Genomic DNA, 12,432 nt, shown 5'->3' with positions numbered 1-12,432 from the left:
TAGTGGTGAACGTCACTAGGTAAAAAAAAAATATATATATATATATTTATTTACGTCAATAGGTGTAAAAAAAAAATAATAAATACATATATATATATATATTTTTTTTTTTTTACCTAGTGGTTCGCCACTAAGTAGTTATAGTTAGGACCTAGTTTTTACAGAAAAAGCGTTTTTTTACTTGCCTTTATCTTTTTGGCTGCTTGACGAATCTTCATGAAATTTTCAAAAAAATTTGACAGTCACCTATATATACATATATTCTCTTACATCTGATTGTTACTTGGTAATCGCATATCTTCAATCATTAAAAAAATCAATGCATCAATGTTTGTGAGTAATTAGGTATCTCAAGAATCCCACCAGCTCATATGATGAAAATGTATTTAACTATTCTAGGATTTGATTATACCTGGAATCTACCTACACATCAAGAAGTCAAAACTAAACATATTCTTATCATGCCAGACACGTTCTATTTCAAAGATCAAAGATTTCAATCCATGATTTGACCCATAATTTCCATTTTGTTTTCCAATATATCATTTTGTTTTATCTATCTTATTGCTTGACTATTCTAAATAGCAGTATATTTACGAAAAAGGAATGCATCCCATTGTGCGGTGTACAGTTTGTCTGACACAGTGAAACCTGTTACAAACTTACCCATTGAGCACTACAACAATGGTTGGTGTATGTGACTATGTGACATTTTAAATGATTATCTTCCATTTGCAATCATCTCTGTACAAATCACAGGTATAGGATTATAGATAGGTATTTAATTTATATTAAATCCCAATTTATTAACTCTCTCCTTTATTTTCCTACTATGTAGAGCTTACTGATCTGACAGCAAATGCATTATATATCTCTTCAATACCTTATAGGAGACAAGTACTGGGTCTTTAAAGAAGTGACAGCAGAGCCAGGCTACCCACACAGCCTAGTGGAGTTGGGAAGTTGCCTTCCACGAGAAGGTATTGACACAGCTTTGCGCTGGGAACTAGCAGGAAAAACCTACTTTTTCAAGGGAGACCGATACTGGAGGTACAACGAGGACAAAAGAGCTGCAGATCCTGGATATCCAAAACCTATTACTATATGGAAAGGAATCCCGCCATCTCCTCAAGGAGCTTTTGTGAGCAAAGAAGGCTGTAAGTAGAACAATTAATCTATGTGTTACCGTAAAGGGAGTTTATAACTCACCAAAGATATAGTCAAATCTTTCTTGATTTAAATTGACAATCTTCTATAAAGATGACGCTACAATATGGCTTGTACAATGGAAATGTTTCCAAAGTGATCTAGAATAACCAGTCATTTAGGAAAACACCTCCACCATTGACTAGAGGAGGCTGGTGAGCTTTAAAAGTGGTGAGGTGTAATCCTTGGCTCGAATTCCAGTGATTGAGTCTGACTTCTCCTTAGCAGGTTGGAGGGTTTGGGGTTTGCTCACACTTCCTTGCGTTCAGTCTTATTCTCTTATTTATTCAGTTCATGTACTTACTCTAATTCAAACTTGCACTCACTTTTACTTACCCTGACTCACAGACTCACTCATTTACACTTTGACCCACTTAGTCTCACTCAATCTCACTTACTCTCACTCAGTTCCATTAATTTGATTCACTCAATCGCACACTGACTCCTTCAGTTTCACTCATTCTTACTCACTCATTCTTAACATAATTCACTTATTTTAACATAGTCTCCTCTCCTGATCGGCTCATTCTCCTTGATTCACTCAGTCAGACTCCTTCTGATTAACTCATTCTCACGCTGACTCACTCATTGTCATTGATGCACTCAATCACACTCATTCTGATTCATCCAATATCATTCTAACTCATACTCAGTCTTATTCATTGACAATTATTCTGACAGTATCATTCTGACTCACTCATTCTCACTCTCACTGACACAATCTCACTCATTCAACTTTACTATGACTCAGCTATTCTAACAGTCTCACTCATTATCACTCATTCTCAATCAGTCTCACTCATTCTCACTCTTACTCGCTGTCTCACCCATTTTCTTGACTCACTGTCTCACTTATTCTCTGAGTCACTAAGACTCACTGAGACTGTGTCTCATTTAGTCTCACACATTGTAACACTCAGTTACACTCACTGGCATTCTCCCTCAATTTTATTCATAATGATACTCACTCTTCCTATCACTCATTCAGACATCCCTTCACTGACACCCTCTCACTTTTACTCACACACCTTCATGCTTACACATAATCACGCTCTCTCACAGATACACACATACCATATACACACAGCATTTACATGTTTCTTTACTTACCTTGCTGCCTGCATGTAGGAGGCTGGACTGGTTTGTAGTGAGTACCAAGGGGTACTTGCACCTTGCACCAGGCCCAGTTATCCCTTATTAGTGTATAGGGTGTCTAGCAGCTTAGGCTGATAGATAATGGTAGCTTAGCAGAGCAGCTTAGGCTGAACTAGGAGACGTGTGAAGCTACTACAGTACCACTTAGTGTCATATGCACAATATCATAAGAAAACACAATACACAGTTATACTAAAAATAAAGGTACTTTATTTTTATGACAATATGCCAAAGTATCTTAGAGTGTACCCTCAGTGAGAGGATAGGAAATATACACAAGATATATATGCACAATAGCAAAAATATGCAGTATAGTCTTAGAAAACAGTGCAAACAATGTATAGTTACAATAGGATGCAATGGGGAAACATAGGGATAGGGGCAACACAAACCATATACTCCAGAAGTGGAATGCGAACCACGAATGGACCCCAAACCTATGTGACCTTGTAGAGGGTCGCTGGGACTATTAGAAAATAGTGAGAGTTAGAAAAATAACCCTCCCCAAGACCCTGAAAAGTGAGTGCAAAGTGCACTAAAGTTCCCCTAAGGAGAAAAGAGTCGTGTTAGAGGAATAATGCAGGAAAGACACAAACCAGCAATGCAACAACTGTGGATTTCCAATCTAGGGTACCTGTGGAACAAGGGGACCAAGTCCAAAAGTCACAAGCAAGTCGGAGATGGGCAGATGCCCAGGAAATGCCAGCTGCGGGTGCAAAGAAGCTTCGACTGGACAGAAGAAGCTGAGGTTTCTGCAGGAACGAAAAGGGCTAGAGACTTCCCCTTTGGTGGGCGGATCCCTCTCGCCTTGGAGAGTCGTGCAGAAGTGTTTTCCCGCCGAAAGGACGCCAACAAGCCTTGCTACACGCAAAACAAGCGCTTGGCGTTTTTGGACGCTTCTGGGGCCCAGGAGGGACCAGGAGGTCGCAAATTGGACCTGCAGAGAGAGGGGACGTCGAGCAAGACAAAGAGCCCTCACTGAAGCAGGTAGCACCCGTAGAAGTGCCAGAAACAGGCACTACGAGGATGCGTGAAATGGTGCTCGCCGAAGTTGCACAAAGGAGTCGCCGGAGACCAACTTAGAAAGTCGTGCAATGCAGGTTAGAGTGCCGTGGACCCAGGCTTGGCTGTGCATGAAGGATTTCCGCCGGAAGTGCACAGGGGCCGGAGTAGCTGCAAAGTCGCGGTTCCCAGCAATGCAGCCCAGCGAGGTGAGGCAAGGACTTACCTCCACCAAACTTGGACTGAAGAGTCACTGGACTGTGGGGGTCACTTGGACAGCGTCGCTGGATTCGAGGGACCTCGCTCGTCGTGCTGAGAGGAGACCCAAGGGACCGGTAATGCAGCTTTTTGGTGCCTGCGGTTGCAGGGGGAAGATTCCGTCGACCCACGGGAGATTTCTTCGGAGCTTCTGGTGCAGAGAGGAGGCAGGCTACCCCCACAGCATGCACAAGCAGGAAAACAGTCGAGAAGGCGGCAGGATCAGCGTTTACAGAGTTGCAGTAGTCGTCTTTGCTACTATGTTGCAGGTTTGCAGGCTTCCAGCGCGGTCAGCGGTCGTTTCCTTATCAGAAGGTGAAGAGGGAGATGCAGAGGAACTCGGCTGAGCTCATGCATTCGTTATCTAAAGTTTCCCCAGAGACAGAGACCCTAAATAGCCAGAAAAGAGGGTTTGGCTACCTAGGAGAGAGGAAAGGCTACTAACACCTGAAGGAGCCTATCAGCAGGAGTCTCTGACGTCACCTGGTGGCACTGGCCACTCAGAGCAGTCCAGTGTGCCAGCAGCACCTCTGTTTCCAAGATGGCAGAGGTCTGGAGCACACTGGAGGAGCTCTGGACACCTCCCAGGGGAGGTGCAGGTTAGGGGAGTGGTCACTCCCCTTTCCTTTGTCCAGTTTCACGCCAGAGCAGGGGCTAAGGGGTCCCTTAACCGGTGTAGACTGGCTTATGCAGAATTGGGCACATCTGTGCCCAACAAAGCATTTCCAGAGGCTGGGGGAGGCTACTCCTCCCCTGCCTTCACACCATTTTCCAAAGGGAGAGGGTGTCACACCCTCTCTCAGAGGAAGTTCTTTGTTCTGCCATCCTGGGCCAGGCCTGGCTGGACCCCAGGAGGGCAGCTGCCTGTCTGAGGGGTTGGCAGCAGCAGCAGCTGCAGTGAAACCCCAGGAAGGGCAGTCTGGCAGTACCAGGGTCTGTGCTACAGACCACTGGGATCATGGAATTGTACCAACAATGCCAGGATGGCATAGAGGGGGCAATTCCATGATCATAGACATGTTACATGGCCATATTCGGAGTTACCATGGTGAAGCTACATATAGGTAGTGACCTATATGTAGTGCACGCGTGTAATGGTGTCCCCGCACTCACAAAGTTCAGTGAATTGGCTCTGAAATATGTGGGGGCACCTTGGCTAGTGCCAGGGTGCCCCCACACTAAGTAACTTTACACCTAACCTTTACCAGGTAAAGGTTAGACATATAGGTGACTTATAAGTTACTTAAGTGCAGTGTAAAATGGCTGTGAAATAACGTGGACGTTATTTCACTCAGGCTGCAGTGGCAGGCCTGTGTAAGAATTGTCAGAGCTCCCTATGGGTGGCAAAAGAAATGCTGCAGCCCATAGGGATCTCCTGGAACCCCAATACCCTGGGTACCTCAGTACCATATACTAGGGAATTATAAGGGTGTTCCAGTAAGCCAATGTAAATTGGTAAAAATGGTCACTAGCCTGTCAGTGACAATTTGGAAAGAAATGACAGAGCATAACCACTGAGGTTCTGATTAGCAGAGCCTCAGTGAGACAGTTAGTCACTACACAGGTAACACATTCAGGCACACTTATGAGCACTGGGGCCCTGGGTTACCAGGGTCCCAGTGACACATACAACTAAAACAACATATATACAGTGAAAAATGGGGGTAACATGCCAGGCAAGATGGTACTTTCCTACACAACCCCCCCCCAAACGAAGGACAATAAGACTAGCCATTACCTGATGAGTCTTCATTGTCTAAGTGGAAATATCTGGAGAGTCCATCTGCATTGGAGTGGCTACTCCCAGGTCTATGTTCCACTGTATAGTCCATTCCCTGTAGGGATATGGACCACCTCAACAATTTAGGATTTTCACCTTTCATTTGTTTTAGCCAAAGTAGAGGTTTGTGGTCTGTCTGAACAATGAAGTGAGTGCCAAACAGGTATGGCCTCAACTTCTTCAGAGCCCAGACCACAGCAAAGGCCTCCCTCTCAATGGCAGACCAACGCTTTTCTCTAGGGGTCAACCTTCTACTAATAAAAGCAACAGGTTGATCCTGGCCCTCAGAATTAAGTTGTGATAGGACTGCCCCTACTCCTAATTCAGATGCATCAGTTTGGACATAGAATTTTTTAGAGTAACAAGGGCTTTTCAGGACAGGTGCAGAGCACATGGCCTGCTTCAGCTCCTCAAAAGCTTTCTGACAGCTTGCTGTCCACAATACCTTTTTAGGCATTTTCTTGGATGTGAGGTCATTAAGAGGGGCTGCAATGGAGCCATAGTTCTTAATGAACCTCCTGTAATACCCAGTGAGGCCTAGGAAGGCTCTCACCTGAGTCTGAGTGGTAGGGGGAACCCAATCAATAATAGTTTGGATTTTCCCCTGAAGTGGTGCAATCTGTTCCCCACCAACAAGGTGTCCCAGATAAACCACCTTACCCTGCCCTATCTGGCACTTTGAAGCCTTGATAGTGAGGCCTGCCTTTTGCAGGGCCTCCAAAACTTTCCAAAGGTGGACCAGGTGATCATCCCAGCTGGAGCTAAAGACAGCTATATCGTCCAAATATGCTGCACTGAAAGCTTCCAGCCCTTGCAGGACTGTGTTCACCAACCTCTGAAAAGTGGCAGGTGCATTTTTCAAACCAAAAGGCATTACAGTAAACTGGTAATGTCCTCCAATGGTAGAAAATGCAGTCTTAGGTTTAGCATCTTCTGACAATTTGATCTGCCAATACCCTGCAGTCAAATCAAAAGTGCTTAGATACTTGGCAGATGCCAGTGTATCTATGAGCTCATCTGCCCTGGGTATAGGGTGAGCATCAGTTTTGGTTACCAAGTTGAGACCTCTATAGTCTACACAAAACCGCATTTCTTTCTTTCCATCTTTAGAATTGGGTTTTGGTACCAGTACCACAGGAGAAGCCCATGGACTGTCAGAGTGCTCAACCACTCCTAGTTCCAACATTTTCTGAACTTCTTGCTTTATGCAGTCCCTGACATGGTCAGGCTGCCTATAGATCTTACTTTTGACAGGTAAACTGTCTCCAGTATCTATAGTGTGCTCACACCAAGAAGTGGTGCCTGGCACAGTAGAGAAGAGTTCTGAAAATTGTCCTAGGAGATTTATGCAATTATCTTTCTGCTCAGCAGTAAGACAATCAGCCAAAACTACACCTTCCACAAGAGCATCTTGTTCTGTGGAAGAGAAGAGATCAGGTAGAGGATCACTGTCTTCTTCCTGTCCCTCATCTGTTGCCATGAGCAGGGTGAGATCAGCCCTGTCATAGTAGGGTTTCAGGCGGTTGACATGGAGCACCCTAAGGGGACTCCTGGCAGTGCCTAAGTCAACCAAGTAGGTGACTTCACCCTTCTTTTCAACAATTGTGTGGGGTCCACTCCATTTATCTTGGAGTGCTCTTGGGGCCACAGGCTCCAAGACCCACACTTTCTGCCCTGGTTGGTACTGAACCAAAACAGCCTTCTGATCATGCCATTGCTTCTGGAGCTCTTGGCTGGCCTGAAGGTTTTTACTGGCCTTTTTCATGTACTCAGCCATCCTTGATCTGAGGCCAAGAACATAATCCACAATATCCTGCTTAGGAGCTTTTAAAGGTTGTTCCCAACCCTCCTTTACAAGTGTGAGTGGACCCCTAACAGGGTGTCCAAAAAGAAGTTCAAAGGGGCTGAAGCCCACTCCTTTCTGGGGTACCTCCCTGTAGGCAAAAAGGAGGCATGGTAGAAGGATATCCCATCTCCTGCGGAGTTTTTCAGGGAGTCCCATAATCATGCCTTTGAGAGTTTTATTAAATCTCTCCACCAGTCCATTTGTTTGTGGATGATAGGGTGTTGTGAACTTGTACGTTACACCACACTCCTTCCACATGGCCTTTAAGTATGCAGACATGAAATTGCTTCCTCTGTCTGATACTACTTCCTTTGGGAAGCCCACCCTGGAAAATATTCCCAGGAGGGCCTTTGCCACAGCAGGGGCTGTAGTGGTCCTTAAAGGAATAGCTTCAGGATATCTTGTGGCATGGTCCACTACCACTAAGATAAACCTATTGCCTGAAGCAGTAGGAGGGTCAAGGGGGCCAACTATGTCAACCCCTACCCTTTCAAAGGGAACCCCAACCACAGGCAGTGGGATAAGGGTTGCCTTTGGAGTGCCACCTGTCTTGCCACTGGCTTGACAGGTTTCACAGGACTTACAAAATTCCTTTGTGTCCTCAGACATCCTAGGCCAATGAAACAGGGGAACAAGCCTGTCCCAAGTTTTCATTTGTCCTAGATGCCCAGCTAAGGGAATGTCATGTGCCAGTGTTAGGAGGAACTTTCTGTACTCCTGAGGGATCACTAATCTCCTGGCAGCTCCAGGTTTAGGATCCCTATGCTCAGTGTACCAGAGGTTGTCCTCCCAGTAAACTCTGTGAGAGTCACTGACATCCCCATTAGCCTGTTTGACAGCTTGCTGTCTGAGACCCTCTAATGTGGGACAGGTTTGCTGTGCCACACTCAGCTCCTCTCTGGCAGGCCCCCCTTCACCCAAAAGCTCAGCAGTGTCTGCTTCCAGCTCCTCTGGTGTAGGTTCTGCACAGGGAGGGAATTCTTCTTCCTCAGAAGTAGAATCCACTGTAGAGGGAGGGATAGTAGGAAGTGGTTTGCTTCTACTAGCCCTAGCTTTAGGGAGCACTTGGTCCATTGTTCCAGGATCCAAGCTTCCCTGTCCTTTTTGCTTTTTGGCCTGAGCCCTTGTCAAAGCAAAAATATGCCCTGGGATGCCCAGCATTGCTGCATGGGCCTCCAACTCCACATCTGACCAAGCTGATGTCTCCAAATCATTCCCTAATAGACAGTCTACAGGTAAATCTGAAGCTACCACAACTTTCTTTGGACCAGTTACCCCCCCCCAGTTGAGATTTACAACAGCCATGGGGTGGCTTTGTGTTATGTTGTGAGCATCGGTTACTTGGTACTGGTGTCCAAGTATGTGTTGTTCAGGGTGCACCAGTTTCTCAATCACCATTGTGACACTGGCACCTGTGTCCCTGTAGGCCTGGACCTCAACACCATTTATTAGGGTTAGTTGCTTGTACTTCTCCAAGTTATGGGGGCAAGCAACCAAAGTGGCTAAATCAATAGCCCCTTCAGAGACTAAAGTAGCCTCTGTGGTCTCCCTAATCAGACCAACCCCAACTAAATTACCAAAAGTGAGCCCAGCTACTCCCTTGGATTGGCTATTAGTAGGTTTGCTCCCACCACCACTGCTATTAGTAGGGACACTAGGTGTAGCAGTAGGGGTTGTAGTGGTAGGAGCTGTGGTGCCTTTCTTTGGACAACTGGGATCTGTTGTCCAATGGCCTTTTATTTTACATAAATAGCACCATGGTTTCTTTTCCTTGTTCTGATTAAAGGAGGATTTGGGCCCACCACCCCCACCAGAGTGTTTTTGTGGGCCTGATGAAGACTCATTTTTAGATTTGTCCCCACCCTTGTCTGAAGACTTACCATCCTTCTTTTTGTTGCCATCTTTGTCACCCCCTGTATGAACTTTTCTGTTCACTCTTGTTCTGACCCATTTGTCTGCCTTCTTTCCCAATTCTTGGGGAGAGGTCAGATCAGAGTCCACCAAGTACTGGTGCAACAAATCAGACACACAATTATTAAGAATATGCTCTCTCAGGATTAAGTTATACAGGCTGTCATAATCAGTAACTTTACTGCCATGTAACCACCCCTCCAAGGCCTTCACTGCCTGGTCAATGAAATCAACCCAGTCTTGTGAAGACTCCTTTTTGGTCTCTCTGAACTTTATCCTGTACTGTTCAGTGGTTAAGCCATAACCATCCAGGAGTGCATTCTTAAGAACTTGGAAATTATTGGCATCATTTTCTTTCACTGTAAGGAGCCTATCCCTACCTTTTCCACTAAATGATAGCCATAGGATAGCAGCCCACTGCTTTTGAGGGACATCCTGTACAGCACAGGCCCTCTCAAGTGCAGCAAACCACTTGTTAATGTCATCCCCCTCCTTATAAGGGGGAACTATCTTGTGCAGATTCCTGGAATCATGCTCTTTTGCAGGATGACTATGGGGAATACTGCTGCTGCCACCATGGGTATCTAAACCCAACTTCTGTCTTTCCCTCTCTATTTCTAAAGACTGTCTATCCAAATCCAGCTGTTGCTTCTTGAGCTTCAGTCTGGTTTGTTCCACTCTCAATCTATTGAGCTCCCTTTCTAACAATCTGTCATCAGGGTGGGTGGGAGGGACATTTCTAGATACAGAGGTATGATGGGAATGAACAGAAGGAGACCTGTCCCTTACAGAGGGCACCCTAACAGCTTGGCTACCAGCATAATGTGAGAGCACACCATCAATATGGTGTGATTCAACCTCTGTACCAACTATGCTAGACTGTCTAGTAATGGGCAGGCTGAGAAGTTTCTTTCCTGAACCTTTTCCTGGGGGAGTCCCTGGATCAGATTGAGAACCATTAGCTACTTTTTCTACAGATTGGGCACTTATGGCCTTATCCTGTACTCTAAGCATATTAATTAACAGTTCTAAGGAAGGATTCTTCCCTACACTCAAACCTCTCTCTATGCAGAGACTCCTTGCTCCTTTCCAGCTAAGGTGATCATATGCAAGTTTGGACAGTTCAACATTTTTTCCTGTGCCAGACATTTTTTAGAGAGAGTTAAAGTGATAGAAAAAGAGAAAAAAAAGTTTTCAGAACTTTTTGGAAAGACAGAAAAAACTTTTTAAACTTTTAAGAACTTTTTGAAAGTTTTAGAAGTACTTTTCAGCACTTAGAAAAGAGTGAAAAGAGGAAATGCAAAACTTTTTGGCTATGTGTATATACACTGACCTTGTTTTGTATATTTTTCTCTTATGAAAAGTACAATGACAAGAGTGGTAAGTAGTCTCAAGCACTTATCCCACCACTGCACAACCAATGTAGGAGGCTGGACTGGTTTGTAGTGAGTACCAAGGGGTACTTGCACCTTGCACCAGGCCCAGTTATCCCTTATTAGTGTATAGGGTGTCTAGCAGCTTAGGCTGATAGATAATGGTAGCTTAGCAGAGCAGCTTAGGCTGAACTAGGAGACGTGTGAAGCTACTACAGTACCACTTAGTGTCATATGCACAATATCATAAGAAAACACAATACACAGTTATACTAAAAATAAAGGTACTTTATTTTTATGACAATATGCCAAAGTATCTTAGAGTGTACCCTCAGTGAGAGGATAGGAAATATACACAAGATATATATACACAATAGCAAAAATATGCAGTATAGTCTTAGAAAACAGTGCAAACAATGTATAGTTACAATAGGATGCAATGGGGAAACATAGGGATAGGGGCAACACAAACCATATACTCCAGAAGTGGAATGCGAACCACGAATGGACCCCAAACCTATGTGACCTTGTAGAGGGTCGCTGGGACTATTAGAAAATATTGAGAGTTAGAAAAATAACCCTCCCCAAGACCCTGAAAAGTGAGTGCAAAGTGCACTAAAGTTCCCCTAAGGACAAAAGAGTTGTGTTAGAGGAATAATGCAGGAAAGACACAAACCAGCAATGCAACAACTGTGGATTTCCAATCTAGGGTACCTGTGGAACAAGGGGACCAAGTCCAAAAGTCACAAGCAAGTCGGAGATGGGCAGATGCCCAGGAAATGCCAGCTGCGGGTGCAAAGAAGCTTCGACTGGACAGAAGAAGCTGAGGTTTCTGCAGGAACGAAAAGGGCTAGAGACTTCCCCTTTGGTGGACGGATCCCTCTCGCCTTGGAGAGTCGTGCAGAAGTGTTTTCCCGCCGAAAGGACGCCAACAAGCCTTGCTACACGCAAAACGAGCGTTTGGCGTTTTTGGACGCTGCTGGGGCCCAGGAGGGACCAGGAGGTCGCAAATTGGACCTGCAGAGAGAGGGGACGTCGAGCAAGACAAAGAGCCCTCACTGAAGCAGGTAGCACCCGGAGAAGTGCCAGAAACAGGCACTACGAGGATGCGTGAAACGGTGCTCGCCGAAGTTGCACAAAGGAGTCCCACGTCGCCGGAGACCAACTTAGAAAGTCGTGCAATGCAGGTTAGAGTGCCGTGGACCCAGGCTTGGCTGTGCACGAAGGATTTCCGCCGGAAGTGCACAGGGGCCGGAGTAGCTGCAAAGTCGCGGTTCCCAGCAATGCAGCCCAGCGAGGTGAGGCAAGGACTTACCTCCACCAAACTTGGGCTGAAGAGTCACTGGACTGTGGGGGTCACTTGGACAGCATCGCTGGATTCGAGGGACCTCGCTCGTCGTGCTGAGAGGAGACCCAAGGGACCGGTAATGCAGCTTTTTGGTGCCTGCGGTTGCAGGGGGAAGATTCCGTCGACCCACGGGAGATTTCTTCGGAGCTTCTGGTGCAGAGAGGAGGCAGGCTACCCCCACAGCATGCACAAGCAGGAAAACAGTCGAGAAGGCGGCAGGATCAGCGCTTACAGAGTTGCAGTAGTCGTCTTTGCTACTATGTTGCAGGTTTGCAGGCTTCCAGCGCGGTCAGCAGTCGTTTCCTTATCAGAAGGTGAAGAGGGAGATGCAGAGGAACTCGGCTGAGCTCATGCATTCGTTATCTAAAGTTTCCCCAGAGACAGAGACCCTAAATAGCCAGAAAAGAGGGTTTGGCTACCTAGGAGAGAGGAAAGGCTACTAACACCTGAAGGAGCCTATCAGCAGGAGTCTCTGACGTCACCTGGTGGCACTGGCCACTCAGAGCAGTCCAGTGTGCCAGCAGCACCTCTGTTTCCAAGATGGCAGAGGTCT

At 45.9% G+C, this 12,432-nt stretch overlaps 1 protein-coding gene across 3 annotated transcripts in view; it reads left to right on the top strand.

Moving 5' to 3' along the window:
• Positions 1-12,432, top strand: part of MMP24 (matrix metallopeptidase 24) — a 701,821-nt gene that overhangs the window by 665,265 nt on the left and 24,124 nt on the right. For all 3 annotated transcript variants that reach the window (XM_069243836.1, XM_069243837.1, XM_069243839.1), the window contains one exon: positions 891-1,157. In XM_069243836.1, coding sequence (XP_069099937.1) covers positions 891-1,157 — 267 coding nt within the window. The remainder of the gene's footprint in view (positions 1-890; positions 1,158-12,432) is intronic.

The sequence above is a fragment of the Pleurodeles waltl genome, chromosome 7 (genome assembly GCF_031143425.1).
Source record: "Pleurodeles waltl isolate 20211129_DDA chromosome 7, aPleWal1.hap1.20221129, whole genome shotgun sequence".
NCBI classification, from domain to species: domain Eukaryota; kingdom Metazoa; phylum Chordata; class Amphibia; order Caudata; family Salamandridae; genus Pleurodeles; species Pleurodeles waltl.
This window is presented reverse-complemented; position numbering and strand designations above follow the sequence as displayed.